At 48.8% G+C, this 15,394-nt stretch overlaps 1 protein-coding gene and 1 pseudogene across 2 annotated transcripts in view; one reads left to right on the forward strand and one right to left on the reverse strand.

Moving 5' to 3' along the window:
* The window catches only part of WWP2 (WW domain containing E3 ubiquitin protein ligase 2), a 116,615-nt gene extending 111,761 nt beyond the window's left edge, over positions 1-4,854 (forward strand). The window contains exons 18-24 of the mRNA XM_080936613.1: positions 567-700; positions 997-1,137; positions 1,607-1,727; positions 2,044-2,148; positions 2,832-2,928; positions 3,076-3,148; positions 3,242-4,854. Of these exons, the coding sequence (XP_080792739.1) occupies positions 567-700; positions 997-1,137; positions 1,607-1,727; positions 2,044-2,148; positions 2,832-2,928; positions 3,076-3,148; positions 3,242-3,341 (771 nt within the window). The 3' untranslated portion in view covers positions 3,342-4,854. The remainder of the gene's footprint in view (positions 1-566; positions 701-996; positions 1,138-1,606; positions 1,728-2,043; positions 2,149-2,831; positions 2,929-3,075; positions 3,149-3,241) is intronic.
* Positions 4,855-13,549: 8,695 nt separating this feature from the next.
* On the reverse strand, positions 13,550-14,405 carry LOC308436446 (elongation factor 1-delta-like; annotated as a pseudogene). The gene has a single exon. The product of its transcript is annotated as an elongation factor 1-delta-like (transcript).
* Between the last annotated feature and the right edge of the window lie 989 nt (positions 14,406-15,394).

Here is a 15,394-nt window from a genome sequence, read left to right on the forward strand (position 1 = left end):
CCAAATATGGCCATTCCTATCATCTGGAAGTTCTTGGCTAAGTGCTGGCAGTGGCTCCAGAAATGGGCACATGCTTCCTGGGTCTGAGGCCTACCTGGCCTAGCAGCCAACAAGGACAGAGCAGTGAAACTCCTAGACTATTACTCACCACTGGCTGCCAGCTCTTGCTAGCCTCAGTGTCTGCATTATTTTTGGCCTCTTGTGCCACCCGCTCAGCATGCCAGCAAGCCAGGGCTGCCACCTGGAGCTGTTATGAACAAGTTTTCTCTGGAATGGGGATAGGCCTTTGCTAGAAGCAGAAGTGGCCTGGTTAGTGTGCTAGGCAAACAGTGGCCTACTTTGCCTGTCCCTGTGGTTTTCAGTGTGGGATGATCTGCCCCTATGTCCAAGTTTAAAAAACAAAACAAAACAAAACAAAACAAAAGTGCTTGTTTCCCAGGTCTCCCTTTAGCTAGAGCAGCTGGCTCTCAGGGAGTAGGGCAGGCGTCAGCCAAAATGTACCTGAGTCCTCAGCTGCCATCCTAGGAAGTCAAGCAAGCCCTTTGCTCTGCCTCTTCCTTGTCCAGGCTCTGTACCATGGAAAGTTCATCGACACAGGCTTTACCCTCCCTTTCTACAAGAGGATGCTCAACAAGAGACCAACTCTGAAGGACCTGGAGTCTATTGACCCTGAGTTTTACAACTCCATTGTCTGGATCAAGTGAGTCTTGGCTTGCCCAGTGCTGATGGAGCAGGGTTCTGGTTGGCCACTTGGCACCCCTGGCCTTGGTTTTTTTAGGTGCCTACATGGCTTCTCTAAGGCCTATAGAGATAAGAGCTTCTAGGTCCCCTGTAGGACAGTTATAGAATTCTCTCCCTGCAGCAGAAAATGTGCCAAGGCACTGGTCAGGGTTCCTGGTTACCTGTGAGTTCCTAGTGTCTCTTAGGGCTCCCAGTAAGAAGTCAGAACAGACCTTGTTAAGATGGACATTTTCCCCCTGGTATCCTGTGTCCCAGAGAGAACAACCTGGAGGAGTGTGGCCTGGAGCTGTTTTTCATCCAAGACATGGAGATCCTGGGCAAGGTGACAACCCATGAGCTTAAGGAAGGCGGTGAGAACATCCGAGTTACCGAGGAGAACAAGGAGGAATATATCATGTGAGCCTCAGCCTGGGGAGAGGGGGTATGTTACAGAGGAAAGGAATCTGCCCTTGTGTTTGTACAGTGTTTGACCAGGATCCCACCCCTATAATCCCCACAGATTGTGGGAATATCCTAGGTCTGTCTGCCTTGGTTGGTCACGTAATGATTTGAGCTATGAGATTCGGAGCCTCTGGCTTTGGGTACTAGCTCTGGGTTGGTCTCCTTTGCATTCGAGAGGCTTCCCAGCTACCGGGAACTCTTTAAAAAAAATACAAAGCTTAGATGCTGCCATCTCTCCTGACCCCTCACATTTCTTTGTCCAGTGTGTCTCAGTCTTTGTGCTCGATAATGCTGATGCACAAACCTCCCACAAACCTCCCACTCAGGTTCTTCAGGTTTCCTGTCTAGTCCATTAAACTTTACCTGGTGTGTCTAGGTCCAGCAGTTAAAGGCATGGTGTCCTGGGCTCCATTTTTGGTTTTAGGCTGCTGACTGACTGGAGGTTCACCCGAGGTGTGGAAGAGCAGACCAAAGCCTTCCTGGATGGCTTCAATGAGGTGGCCCCTCTGGAATGGTTGAGATATTTTGATGAGAAAGAGCTGGAGGTGAGTACCAAAGAATGTGGGCCCTTGACCCCAGTGCTTTTAGGGTACCCCAGTCCATGATGCATAACCTACAGAAATGCCCACCAAGTCCCACATTTTAGCAAGCTGGGCACAGCAGGATGGGTAGTGTCGCCTGGATTTTCAGCTCTAATTTTCCTGTGCTTAGAGAGCGAGAGCAGGGCCTTTACATTTTCTGGCACAGTAGCAGGCTGAGATAGTTTGGGAGACTGATAGTGAGAGGTACCATGGGTGACTCAGGCTGACAAGCCCCTCCCCCACTCCCTCCCTCCCTCCCTGCCTCCCTCCCTCCCTGCAGCTCATGCTGTGCGGCATGCAGGAGATAGACCTGAGCGACTGGCAGAAGAACGCCATCTACCGGCACTACACCAAGAGTAGCAAGCAGATCCAGTGGTTCTGGCAGGTGCGTCCGGGGCCCTGTTTCCCCTGCAGGACTGGGGGCAAGAGTCTCCCAGGTATGGTTATCAGTTGCCCACAGGACATACGACTCACCAGGACACCAGACTCAAGGCCCTTCATCTTTCACACACTCCTCCCCTCCCCATCTTGGAGAAGTCTGGGATAAAGACTCTCTGGTCAGAATAGAGGTTGCTGTGACTATATTGTCACCAGCTTGTGTGATAGAGGGTGTCAGCAGTCAGTCCAGGCCCAGTTGCTGGGAGCCAAGGGGGCCTGCGGGCAGGAAATTCAGCTGCAGTTGGCTGTGTGGTCTCCTCCAGTCAGATGGGGTGAGAAAGAAGTTGTGTGTGTGTGTGTGTGTGTGTATATGTGTGTGTGTGTGTGTAGGTAAAACTTTTGAGGAGGTGTGATTCACATGCCATGCAATTTATTATCTCATGTATTTTAAGATGTTCAGCATTGGCCAACTCTACTGTAGTTTATCTCTCCAAGAAGAAACCCTGTGTCCACCAAACAACCACTCCCAGCTTTAGTGTATCTTTAAAGAAGTGGGGACGGGGAGTGGAGGGATGACAGACCCAGGATGTCCCTGAGACCAAGTGGTGTCTGTGTGTTGGGTTGGTCTGGAAAGGTCCATGCTAGGAGCTAAAGTGCTGGCTGAGGACTGCCTGTCTTGTGGACCTGCAGGTTGTGAAGGAGATGGACAACGAGAAGAGGATCCGTCTGCTACAGTTTGTCACGGGAACCTGCCGCTTGCCTGTCGGGGGGTTTGCCGAGCTCATCGGTGCGTTTTCCTCTGCCCTTCTGGGCCTTGCCTAGGGGTGAGGACAGCATAGGGCATACACAGCTGAAAGCTGGGGAGAGAAAGAGCTGTAGTGCGTGGGTGATTTGGGAAAGGCCATCTGTGTTGACACTTTGCCTTGGATGACAGGGAGCAATGGACCCCAGAAGTTCTGCATTGACAGAGTTGGCAAGGAAACCTGGCTTCCCAGGAGCCATACGTGGTGAGTTTGTGGGAACTGGCAGGCCAGAGCCTGCAGGCTGGTGGGGGCAGGACAGTAGAGCCCTAGCTACTCTTCTCCCTTCCTCTCCCACAGCTTCAACCGCCTGGATCTGCCTCCCTACAAGAGCTATGAGCAGCTGAAAGAGAAGCTGCTGTATGCCATTGAGGAGACTGAGGGGTTTGGACAGGAGTAGCTGAGGCTGCCCCTTTCATACCCTCCAGCACATGTAGTCTTGAGTCCTTCCTGCCTGAGATGCCACCGGCTGCACAGCCCTCAAGAGGCCCTTTGGATAGTGGCCCTGCACGAGACCGTGCTTTGATCATGTTGGTGACTGAAGAGTCTAACTCCAAGAGGCCTTGGGGACCCTTTCTTCTCTCTGATGATGGCAGTCTGGAATAAAGCCCTGTCACCTTCGACTCCATTACCTGTTGCAAAATCAGAGGGCTGCCCTTCTCTACAAAATTGCTCCCTCCACTAGGACTGAGTCTGGGTGTGTGTGAGTGTGTGAGGAACATGCCCTGCCTTAGAGGGCTGCCACTGAAGCTGGGCCTCACAGTGTTCCATGAGGAGATAGGCCTCATGGGATGGCTGACTAAACCCAGAAAGCCAAGGGTCTTTGCCAGCAGAAGAGGCTTCACTTTTGTAGACCTTTCCTGGAGTCTGTGCATCAGACCTAAGGGAGCAACTCTGCATCAAAACCATCTTTGCTTTACTTCCTGGCAGGCCGCAGACTGAGTAGCAGACACCCAGTGCCACCAGCTCGTCTCTTCCTAGCAAGCAAAGGGTTGAAGAAGCCACCATCTGTGTGTCAGTGGGCTTTGTCCTTTGACATAAACTCCAAAGCGTATCTGTGCGTAGGGCCCTTTCTGTTGTGTTGTAGCTGTGCTGTTCTCACCCTCTGTCAAGGAGCTGGTGCCCTGGGTATTCGAGGGGCTCAACCCTCTTGATCCAGTAGCTTCCCCAACAGCTGCTCCTCTCAGGAACCTGCTTAACAGTTGTGCCAGCTTAGGGGCCTGACTCTGCGGTCCAGTGCATCCTCACTGCAAGGTCCCTTTGCTAGACTCTAGTCAGCTCCCAGTTAGGGGCAGGTGACACTGCTATGCCTCAGTGGCCTATGGAGCTCACAGTGGCTTAAAACTGAGATCATCTTGCCCAGCTGAGTGTTTGTACTATATAAGCATGAGGCTTTGTCAGACTGTGGAAAAAAGACACTACTGAAAACCAGCAGAAGGGCCTGAGCTGCCTTAGTAGCTTGGCTTCATTTATGGAGCTCCTGACAGCGTCCTGTGTAGGTACCCAGGCCCCTCTAGACTGTCAGAGTGGTTATAGCAGCACACTCCCTCATCCAGGCTCCCCGGGACATACTAGCTCTAGGGCACCCTAGGCATGCTCTCAAACTAGTCCTGGGGGCCTTCTGAGGACAGTCCCATCCTACCTTTGTCCTTCCCCAGTACAGCCTGAGACCCTGGCACAGTGCACATGCTGCTCTGAGTGGCTCAGCTCACTGCTGCACACCCCTTCCTCTCCCATGCACTCACCTCAGGACTCCATATACATCACAAAAGCTGCTCTGAGGCTGGGTCAGGGATCAGATGCCAGCCAGGTATGGAAGTACCAGGCTCACAGAGGGTGTGTGTGTGTGTGTGTGTGTGTGTGTGTGTGTGTGTGAAGTGTGTACAGAAAGGCCTGTGCTAGTTAACACCAAGTTGGTCGACAGATTGTTTTGTAATGCTTGACCAGCCTCGGTATTGCCAGTTTCTCGTGCAATAAACAATCAGCAGCCATGGGTGGTGTCAGTGTGGCTGTTTACACACATTCTGTTCTGGAGAGAGACTGTCAGTCCTTCCTAGAATTCCAGAATAATGCTCCAGCCTTGCTGCTTTTAAGAAGTTTGGGTACCAGTAACCACTAACCAAGGTAGCCAGTAACCAAGGTAGTCTGTAACCAAGGTAGTCTGGCTTCTGTAATGGATGACAGTCCTCCAGATGTCACTTGCCTCAGCTCTGGTCACTGTGTCCTACTCTACAACAGTTCATTTTGGAGCAGGAGAGTTGAGATTTTGGTAGGGCTGTCATTCATTCAGGAAATGGCTCAGGTTGCATGAGCCCATGACAAGGGGTTCCCTGATGTTGAATTCAGGATCACACCTTGACTTCCCATTCAATTATAGATGGGTAAGGCTTCAAAGATGGAGCTGGATATGGTAGTGCATGCTTTAAATCCTAGCATTTAGAAGGAAGGCTGAGGAGGGAGGACTGCTTCAAGTTTGAGGCTAGGCTACAAAGAATACCCCTGCCTCAGTAGATGAATACAAAAAAAAAAAAAAAAAAAAACCAAAAGGGAGTAGAGAGATGGCTCCGTAGTTAGGAGTGTTTATGCCTTGCAGAGGACCAGACTCAGTTCTTAGCATCTACATGGTGACTATTATTACTGAAGTTCCAGGTATCTGTCACCCTCTTTTGACCTCTACAGGCACCAGAGACACACATGGTGCACATACATACGTGTAGACAAAACATACTTGTATCAAAACAATTTTTTAAGCCAAACAAGCCTGGGCTAGACCACCATCTGATTCCAGGAGGCAGAGGCTGCTTGGCTTCCTTGCGGTTTATTGACCTATTTACCTCTGCTAGGACCAAAGCCTTCTCCCTTTCTCACTCCCCTACTTTATTTTGGGGTCTGTGAACTTAAAAACATCTAAGCACACAAAACCTAGCTCTGCCCCTCCAAAGAGCTTTTCCTCTTGATGAGGAAACACTATATTTTGATAAAATTACAAGGAACTTTCACATAACACAAAAGTTTCATAGTAAAGTGTTGTTTTGTTTTCTTGAGATAGGTTCTCACTGTACAGTCCTGGCTGGCTGGGAACTATGTAGACCAGGCTAGTCCCAAACTCAACAGCATTCTGCCTGCTTCTGCCTCTGGGGTGCCAGGATTACAAGCCTAGCCATAGTAAGTTTTAGTGAGACCTGCTGCAGCCAGGACTTACCTGCATGTCTCCAGGTATAAACTGCTGTGGTTCTTCCCAACAGGTTTGTATCCATTTGTAGATATGTGTGTGTGTTTAACTATGCTAAAAAATAGGATTGCATAGCTGTTGAGTGGCCTCTTTCATGAATGAGGTGTTGATGGCTCTCATGTTGGCCAACGTGGATTTCATGCCTTCACTGTCATGTGTCATTTACACCCTGTTCTACAACATGCCCATTGCATTCCTGAGGTGAAGCATGGATGTGTCTGCACATCTTTACCAAATGACCTCAGGCTGGCCCATAGGAGACACTCCTGAAAGCTAGATTGTTGGGCTTGGTGGATTTGTTATGTTTTGAGATAGTTCTTGCCATGAAGCACAGGTGGGACTTAGACTAGTGATCCTCTTGCCTCTGTCCCAACTGCTGGGATATCAGACACTTGCCACCGTTCCCAAGCACACTTTCAAAGGTACAAATGGTCTGTGCCCAGGGGTCTCGGTCACTCTTAGGTTCTTCAGACACTTTAATCCCTGTCAGTACTTCTGTACTGAAGCTACTCAGACCTGTCACCACACCAGCAACTCCCCATTGTTAGGTCTCAGGCCCTCCCTACCTCTAGAAATGTGCAGGACAATAGGAGGACTTCTGGCAGAGAGACAAAAACAGCATTTCTCAGGAATGGGTGAAGTAAGAGTGAGTGTTCCACCCTCAGAGGTCGTCCCAAAGCTCTCATCCATCCTTAGAACCCTCTTGATGTTTGTTTTAAGTGTAGTCTCTGCTCTGGTGCACTGTGGCTGTTCTCTCTCTCCCTCTCTCTCCCCACCCCTTCCCTATCCCTCTTTATCTCCCCCTCTCCTCCTCCATCCTCTCCTGCTTTCCTGCTTCCCGGGCCTGGCCACATCCAATCTGCTTTCGTTTCTCTCTGCTCTGGATTTTTCCAGATGCTTTTGGATAGTCTTTCATGGCAAGGTCATATCAGCAGTTTCTTTACTGTGCCCCACATGCACTCGTGTCGGTCATGGGCTACAGTGTCGGGTTTCCCTTTCCTGTCTTCCAGTTACCCTTATTTATAACATGTAGCAGCTCAGACCTAAAATGCTTCCAATTCCTCCAGTTTGAGCCTTGCTTAATGCTTTGCACAGGCAGCTTCTGACTGAGAGAATCGGTCATCTAGGCTTTAAACTGGGCCTTTTTCCTCTTCTATTTTGTGTACCTTTATTGTTATTTATATCAGAAGTGAGGTGTGAATCTGCTGTGGCATTTTGGAAATCTCAGTTTGATGTCTTTTGGCTTTGTTTTAACTCTGTGCATAGGGCTGGGGCGATGCATGGGAGTAGTGGGGTGCAAGCACCTGTATGTGCACGTGCTGAGGCCAGAGCAAGCATCTTCCTCTGTAGCTACCCAGTTATTAGTTTGAGACAGGGTCTGTCATGGAGCCAGAAGCTGTTTTCGCTGAGCAGGTTGGCCAGCAAGCTCCCAGGATCTCCCTGTCTGTGTCTCAGTGCCCGAGTTACAGTTATAAGCAGCCATCGTTTTTCACGTGAATGCTGGAGATCCAGGCTCAGGTCCTCAAACGTTCTTACCCACTGAGCCATCTCCCCAGCCCTGTCATTTTTGAGACAAGATTTCATGTAACCCAGGTTAACTCCAAACTTGCTATGTAGCTGAGGCTGGCTTTGAATGACTACTTTGTCTGCTGCCTTCACCTTAAAAGTGACAAAATTAGGAGCACATGCCTCCAGGTGTAACAGATTTATAACATTTTTGTTACATTTTTAATTAGTTTATTGGGGAGAGCACTCCTGCGTACAGGTGTGGAGTTCCAAGGACAACTTACAGGAATCAGTTTTCTCTTTCTGCTAGGTGGGTTCGGGAATCAAATCAAATCGAAATCAGTTTTGGTGGTTCCCCAGCTCCGCTTTCCCTCTTCCATACGGGGTCTCCGGTATCCCAGGCTGGCCTTGAACTTGCTATAGAGCCAAGAATAACCTTAATCTTGTGGCTTCCCTTCCCTCCACTTCCAAGTGCTGGGAGTGCACAGGCACAAACCAGGCCTGGTTCCTAGAGGCTGGGGGCTGGGCTCTGGGCTTTGTGAATAGGACAAACAATATCAACTGAGATACATCCTCCGCTCCCATTTAAATACCTTCTTTGTGGCCACGAGGACGTTATACCAAATGACACAAACAGACTACAGAACAAAACCCACAAAGGTTCCATTTCTATGAAGTGGTCAGAACTGCAGATAAAAAGTAGTGTTTGTCAGGAGCGGGGGAGGGGGAGTTGGTGTCTACCGGATGTAAGTTTCAGGGCTTTTGTTCATTTGTTTTTGCTTGTTTGTTTAGTTTTGTTTTTTTTCCTTGTTATTGAGTTTTTGAGACTTTAAACATGAGCACATAGTCTCATTACTTTTCCTCCCACTCCTGTGATCTCACCTCAGATCCATTCTCTTTGTCACATACACAGTAGTGCGTACACTCAGGGGTCTGGGGCTTATGGTTAAGTCCAATGCTGTGTGGGCCGCATAGCAGGAGGCTGTCTAAAAATATCAACAATAAAAAGAGCAAGTGTGCCTGGGTGTAATTCCATCAGAAGTTAAGAACATCTTCAGCTACATACTGGCTCGAAGGCTAGCCTGTGCTACATGAGACCTGCCTCAACAAACTAACAACAGCAAAAACCAGGGAATGCTTTGTTTTTGCATTTCCCAACGACGTCGTTCTCATTGTGAGACATTAGAAACCTGCCTGTTGCTGGGCTGTTTTGTAAACACCTTTTACCTTCATGATTGATTGACTGGGGGAGGGGCGTGTGCCACAGCACACATGTAGAGATCAGAGGGTGTAGGAACTAGTTCAATTTTCCTGCATATGAGTCCTTAGGGGTAGAGCTTAGGCCAACAGGCTTGGTCGATAATGGCTGGTTTTTTATGAACTTGATGTGAACTTGGACACAGCTGGGAATAATGACTGAGCAAAATGCCTCCATAGATAAGATCCATCTGTGGGCAGGTCTGTGGGGGCATTTTCTTGATTAATGACTCGTATGGGAGGGTCCAGCCCATCATGGGCAGTGCGACCTTTGGGCAGTGGTCCTGGACAGTATAAGACAGCAGACTGGGTGAGCCTGTGTGTTCCTTCGTGGCCTCTATTCTTTACTTCAGGTTCCTGCAGAGTTCCTGCCCTGACTTCCCTCACCTGATGGAGTGTGACTTGAGAACTGTAAGCAGAAATAAACTTCCTTCAAGTTGCTTTCGGTCGTTGTGTTTTATCACAGTAGAGACCCTAACTCAGGTGGCGCTTTTACCCCTGAGCCATATCCCTGGCCCTCTGCGGATGTACCCCTGGGGTAGGCAGACTTGTTAGGTGGTCCTCAATGCTCCCTTTCTGATGCTTACAGCTTCGAGAAATGACTTTTTCTTTGGTCATGGACTGGTTTAGCAAACTGGTTTCCAGCAAACACGTCTTGATAACAGTAACGGGATTAGATTTAATTTAATTTAAATTGCAGACCCCTGTGGTCTGTGATTAAATTGCAGACCCCTGTGGTCTGGTTTCCAGCCCATCCTCCTTATTGCATTGTCAGCACGTGCACTCTGAGAATGAGGCTGGTGCAGTGGGTACCTTCCTAGCAAATAATGGAAGGCGGATTCCTGTCAACTAGCTAGCAAAGGAGGAAAGGATGTCCTGGAGCCCATGAGGCCTTGGATCTGCTAATGGTCACATGAATGGGAAACTGGATCCTTTGCCCCTTGATCCTTCAGATACCAACAACCTAGTGGGCAGCTGGATTGCAGCCTGTGACCAACTCTGAGCAGAGGCTACAGGTAAGCTGTGGCTGGAGCTGCTGACCCACAGCAACTGGGAGATGGGGAAGAACCTGCTGTTTTGAGCAGATATAATCACAGAATAACTTGTTATGCAATTGTCCTATAGAGGACGTCTACACTCAATCAGATGTAGTGGGTTTCCATTACCTTCGCTTCTATTGTCTGGTACCTGAATAAGACCACGGTTCTTTGTAAATGTAAGACTCATGGAGTGCAGACAACAGGTTGGGCGTGATAGGGCACACTTAATTCCAGCACTTGGGAGGCAGATGCAAGAGGATCTCTGAGTTTGAGGCCAGCCAGGGCTACACAGTGAGACCCTGTCTCAAGAGACCAAAGAAGAAAGCAGAGAGCAAGCCAACGTCTTGTTAACATATTCTCCATGTAGAAAGGGAAGAGAAGGGTACTGTAATCGGTGTCATCTGTCCCTGAAGCCTATCCTTACCCTTTCCCTGGAGTGCTGCCTAGCCTGGGGACTGCAGGTAGCCTCAGATGTCATTAGTATTTTTCTGGGCCTCCAGCCAAACCCAGTTGGCAATGGTCAACCCAGTCTCTCAAGAATAATTTTGGGTCCATTTCCTGTGTAATTGTGGGTTATGCAACCAAGAAAACACTGTCATTACAGCAGTAAGATACCCCAAAGAGCAGCAGCCTTTGCGCCCTGGACTCCCTCTCTCTCTCTGGGGATAATTTGGGGGCACAGTTTCTGCTCCAGGGGCTGCCCATGAACATCTGCGCCCTGATAGGTTAGTGAGTTACGAAGTGTTGCCTTTTTCTGGAGAGAGTTCATTTCACCTCTGAAATGTCAGGTCTTACAATGGTTAACTTACAGGTTAACTGCCTGTAATGGCTTCATGTTTACTAAAGTGTGGCGTGGGTGGTAGGTGTCCTATGCACAAAGTGGTGCAAATTGTCACCGCAGCCTGCTCTGAAAGTGACGTCATCTAGGATATAGGGACAGGTTCTTCTTCACTGCCAATTAAAGAACCAAAAGGGGAGGGAAAAGTGTTACTTCTTTGGGGGGGAGTTGTCCCAGCAAAACTATCATATAACTGGGAGATCAGTATCCTCTTTTGGGGTTCTCAGTTTCATTAGTAAAAGATTTTGCTGAAGTTGGGGATCCCTATGGAAGAATTGGGGAAAGGACTGAAGGGGATGACAACCCCATAGGAAGACCAACAGTGTCAACTAACCTGGACCCCTAGGAGCTCCCAGAGACTAAGCCACCAAGGGAAGAGCATTCACGGGCTGGTACATGGCTCCCGGGCACATGTGTAACAGCCTTGTTTGGTCTCAGGAGAGGATGTACCTAATCCTAAAAGACTTGATGCCCCAGGGAAAGAGGATGCCAGGGGAGAGGGCACCCTCTCAGAGGCAAAGAGGAGAGGGTAGGGAGTGAAAGGCAAGAATCAGAGCAATGAGCAGAAAGTCCAAGAATCCAGTAGTTGCTCAGTCCACAAGGCTGAATGCCTCGGGTCTTCAGTAGACTCGGGAACCCTGAAGTAGGCTCTCATGCCAGCGAAGGAATGGATTTGCTAGCAAGGTGAGAACAAGCAGGCAAAGATCGAAAGCTTCCTTCTCCCATGTCCTCATATAGGCTTCAAGCAAACAGTTGTGACCTCAGAAAGGTGACTTCCAGTTTAAGATATGGATCCTTATCAAAGATCTGAATTAGAAGTGGATCTTTCTACTTTGAATGAAGCAGAAATTCTTCTGAGGTGTGTGTTCCATTTTTGAATTTTAGTTCATTCCAGACGTAGTCAAGTTGACAACCAAAAAATAGCCATCATAGGCTGCGTTCTGGTGAGGGCAGAGGATTTTAAGACATTTGGGGGTGGGAGAGGGACTGGAGGCCCAGCGGCAGGAGTGGTATGACCTTAGTGTGTCCCAGAATGTGGAGTGCAGAGTCTGGTCTGTAAGTAACTGAAGGGAAACAGGATGTGGCTACCAGGGACAGGTCACAGCTCTTAGCCAGGCTCTAGTTTTTGACATACAACATAGAATGGGCAGACCTTGTGGATGTGAGACTGACATGTTTTTTTGTTTTGTTTTGTTTTTGTTTTCTGTTGTTTGTGTTTTCCTGGGTTATTTCTGCTCCACCAGCCTGTCCTCAGGGTCCATATCACTCGGGCATGTGCTCCTGGTCCATCATATCTAACAGTGACTTCCTGTTCCGTCTCTCCTACACCACACCTTCACTCTCCTTCTCATGGGCCTACCTGTGAAGCCCCGCCTAGTAACTGAGGCTCCGCCTCCTCTATTCTCCCCAGTAATTGGCTGTAGCCACCTTTATTTAACCAATAGTTTCAAACCGGGGAGCAAAGTCTATATAGCACACGCGGTGTACATGAAGATCTGCTCATTGGGGGCAGCCAGATCTTGGGGGCCAATCTTTAGCATTAGAATACATAGCAGCACCAGACCAACCCCCAACAACATGGAGAGTTTAAAACTAGGCAGAAATAGATAGCAAGACCCTGTCTCAAATTAAAGGGGTGGGAAGGGGCTAGAGCTGCAGCTCAGCTGGTAGGACGGTTGCTAGCATATTGCAAACATTTTTTTTTTCTTTTTCTCTCTCTCTAACTTGAATGCCTGTAAGAAACACAGAAATCATCTTAAAATCAGAACGTCAGAGATCGTTATTCAGAGATGATTTACAGCCCAGAGCATGAAGTATCAATAAACACTACAGCTATTTGTGGGCCCACAAGATGGCCCAGACCATAGGGTGTTTGCTGCCACAGCTGACTGCCTGAGTTCGAGTCTCGGGACCCATGTGCTCAAAGAAGAGGACTGACTCCCACGAGTTGTCTCCTGATCTCTGCAAATGTATTGTGGGTGTGCATGTGTGAACACACATTACATTAATGTGAAAAAAAAAAAAGCTAAGGAGCTGAGAGAGAAGGCTCAGTGGCTTAGAGTGCGTGAACACTGCTCTTCCGGAGGTCCCCAGTTCAGTTCCTTCAAGTAGCCCCTACCTCAAACAGCTTGGAACTGCCTGCTCAGAACTCCAGTTCCAGAGGAACCGTGGGCACTGAACTCACGTGACATGCCCACAGACGCACATAATTAAAAATCTAAAAAAAAAAAAAAAAAAAGTAAAAAAAGGTGCCATAGCTAATTGTGATGTGTGCCTTCACTGCATGGTGGATCTAGCATGAAACCGAGCATGGAACTGAGGGGCTAGGGGTGGGGCCCAGTAATGAGGGGCTAGGGGTGGGACCCAGTAAACTGAGCACTTGCCCACAAGACCCTGGGCTTGACCATCAGCACCACAGAAACGGGGTACAGCTGTCTCAGGGTTACGACTGCTGTGATGAAACACCATGACTAAAAGCACTTGGGGAGGGAAGTTTATTTCAGCTTATACCTCCACATCGTTCTCGATCACTGAAGGAAGGCAGGACAGGAACTCCAACAGGACAGGAACCTGAAGGCAGGAGCTGATGCAGAGGCCATGGAGGAGCGCTGCTTACTGGCTTGCTCCGCACGGGGCTTGCTCAGTCTGCTTTTCTTCTTTCTTTGTTTTTTCGGAGTCTCGGTCTTTAATCTCAGCAGGTCCCCACACACATGAAACCACACACTCTCGGATTTTCAGATCTTGTTGAAAGCTGCGATGTTGAACTCTGCACATGCTCCTCAGACTTGGTGATCTCCTCTTTGAGCAAGTCGGTGCACTTTGTATCCTCCACCACACTGGATCTGCAGCTTCTGGATACTGTAGCCAACAGGCACGAGTTTGAACCCCCCCCCCCCACTCCCCGCCTTCCCTGCCCAAACAAGTCCATCCAATTGAATGGAACACGCACAAGTCTCTAGCTGGGCCATGCCTGTCTCATCATCCCAAGGTTTAACATCCAAGAGGACGAAGAGTTTAGCCACCAGCGTGGGCTTCTTGGCCTTCTTCTCTGCCTACTGACATAGCCTCTCTTCCTGTAGTTGGGCAGCCTCCTTACTTTCTCTTCCTCATCACTGCTGAACAGGTCAATGTCATTGTCCTTATCGTCCTCTGCTTCTGTGGTTCCTTTCTTGGTTGGGGGCTCCACTTGGTGTGCAGGAGAGACATGTTGGGTCTGTGACTCTGTGAATAAGTGAACTCTCCTCCACAGTGCTCAGCCAGGCCTCCAACTTGGAGATGGCCTGCTGCAAATCTTGCACCTCACCTCGAAGGTTCTGGTTCTCCACTTCCAGACTGGCAATCCGCACAATGGGCTCACTGTGGTCTCCACCAGGTCCACTGGAGGCTCCAGGGCCTGAACTTCCAGCCAAGGACTTCTGGATGTTCTCTCTGGCTCTTGCAATGATTCAGAGGATCGCGCAGGCACATTCTCCTGCCGGGAGTCAGCGGTCGGTCACAGGCCTACTCTTCTGCTCACAACCTCCTTTCTGCATCATCAGAATTAAACTTGTCAAACCAAGTCTCACTGTGCACCAGAAAGTTGGTAGCCATTTTTCTGACCCCAGCCAAGAATGTAGCAACCAAAACCTGGGACTGCCTTAGTCTGCTTTCATATAGAGGTCACGATGCCACCACCCACAATTGTTGCAGGATATTTGATCACACAGTGAACCCCAAAATTGTGTTATTTACTGAAAATACCTGTTTCTAGTTGTAGTGTAGCTCTTAGAACATACCTTATTTCTTTTGGCTGGAAATCAGACACACTCTTAGTACACACCTTTAATCTCAAACAATGAAGTTAAAGTTAGTTTGTAGAAGGAAGCACCCTTTTTGAAAGTGATGTCTAATTGAGTGGCAGACAAAGTGACAAATCAGAAAAAGATCTGACAGAATAGGATACACCCAACTCTCAGGAGAGAGGAAAGGAAAGCTATGAGGGAGAGGGGGAGAGGAAAAAGGAGGAGGCAGTTTTACCAGGGCAGTTACAGAGAGATAGGTTGCAGAGAGAGAGAGAGAGAGAGAGAGAGAACAAAAGTAGGCACAGGTGAAGACAGAAGGAGCCAGAGAATGAGGAGCCAGAAGATTAGAACAGATTGCCAGGGTTAATATGAAGCCAAGCAGAGCAAAACTGTCAGAGACAGAGAAAGAAGCCCGTTTGAATCAGTCAGCTTGGAGAAGTGTTTGAGCCAAAACAGCTGAGTTGAAACAGCCAGCCAGAGCTCAGAAAGAGCTCAAAAGAGCGAGCTTATTCATCAGCAGGACTCAGGCTGAAAACCTTCTAGGCCCAAATACTATTGTCTGGAGGCTAGAGGTTTCCAGGCCTAGGCCTCGGCAGGTAGGCAGTAAGCCTCTGAGACCACAGTTATATCAGGTGGATAAAAGTTACTTTTACACCATGGGTTCATGTAAGGTGATGTCATTATGCAACAAGGCAGGTCCAGGATAAGGTGAAGCCTATCGTTGGATGAGAAGGAAGGGTAGGCGGGGAAAAAGTCTAGGAAGGAGGAAAGGCGGGAGATCAACATGGAAGATGAAGA

Source organism: Micromys minutus, assembly GCF_963924665.1.
Source record: "Micromys minutus genome assembly, chromosome: 24".
In the NCBI taxonomy this organism is placed as follows: domain Eukaryota; kingdom Metazoa; phylum Chordata; class Mammalia; order Rodentia; family Muridae; genus Micromys; species Micromys minutus.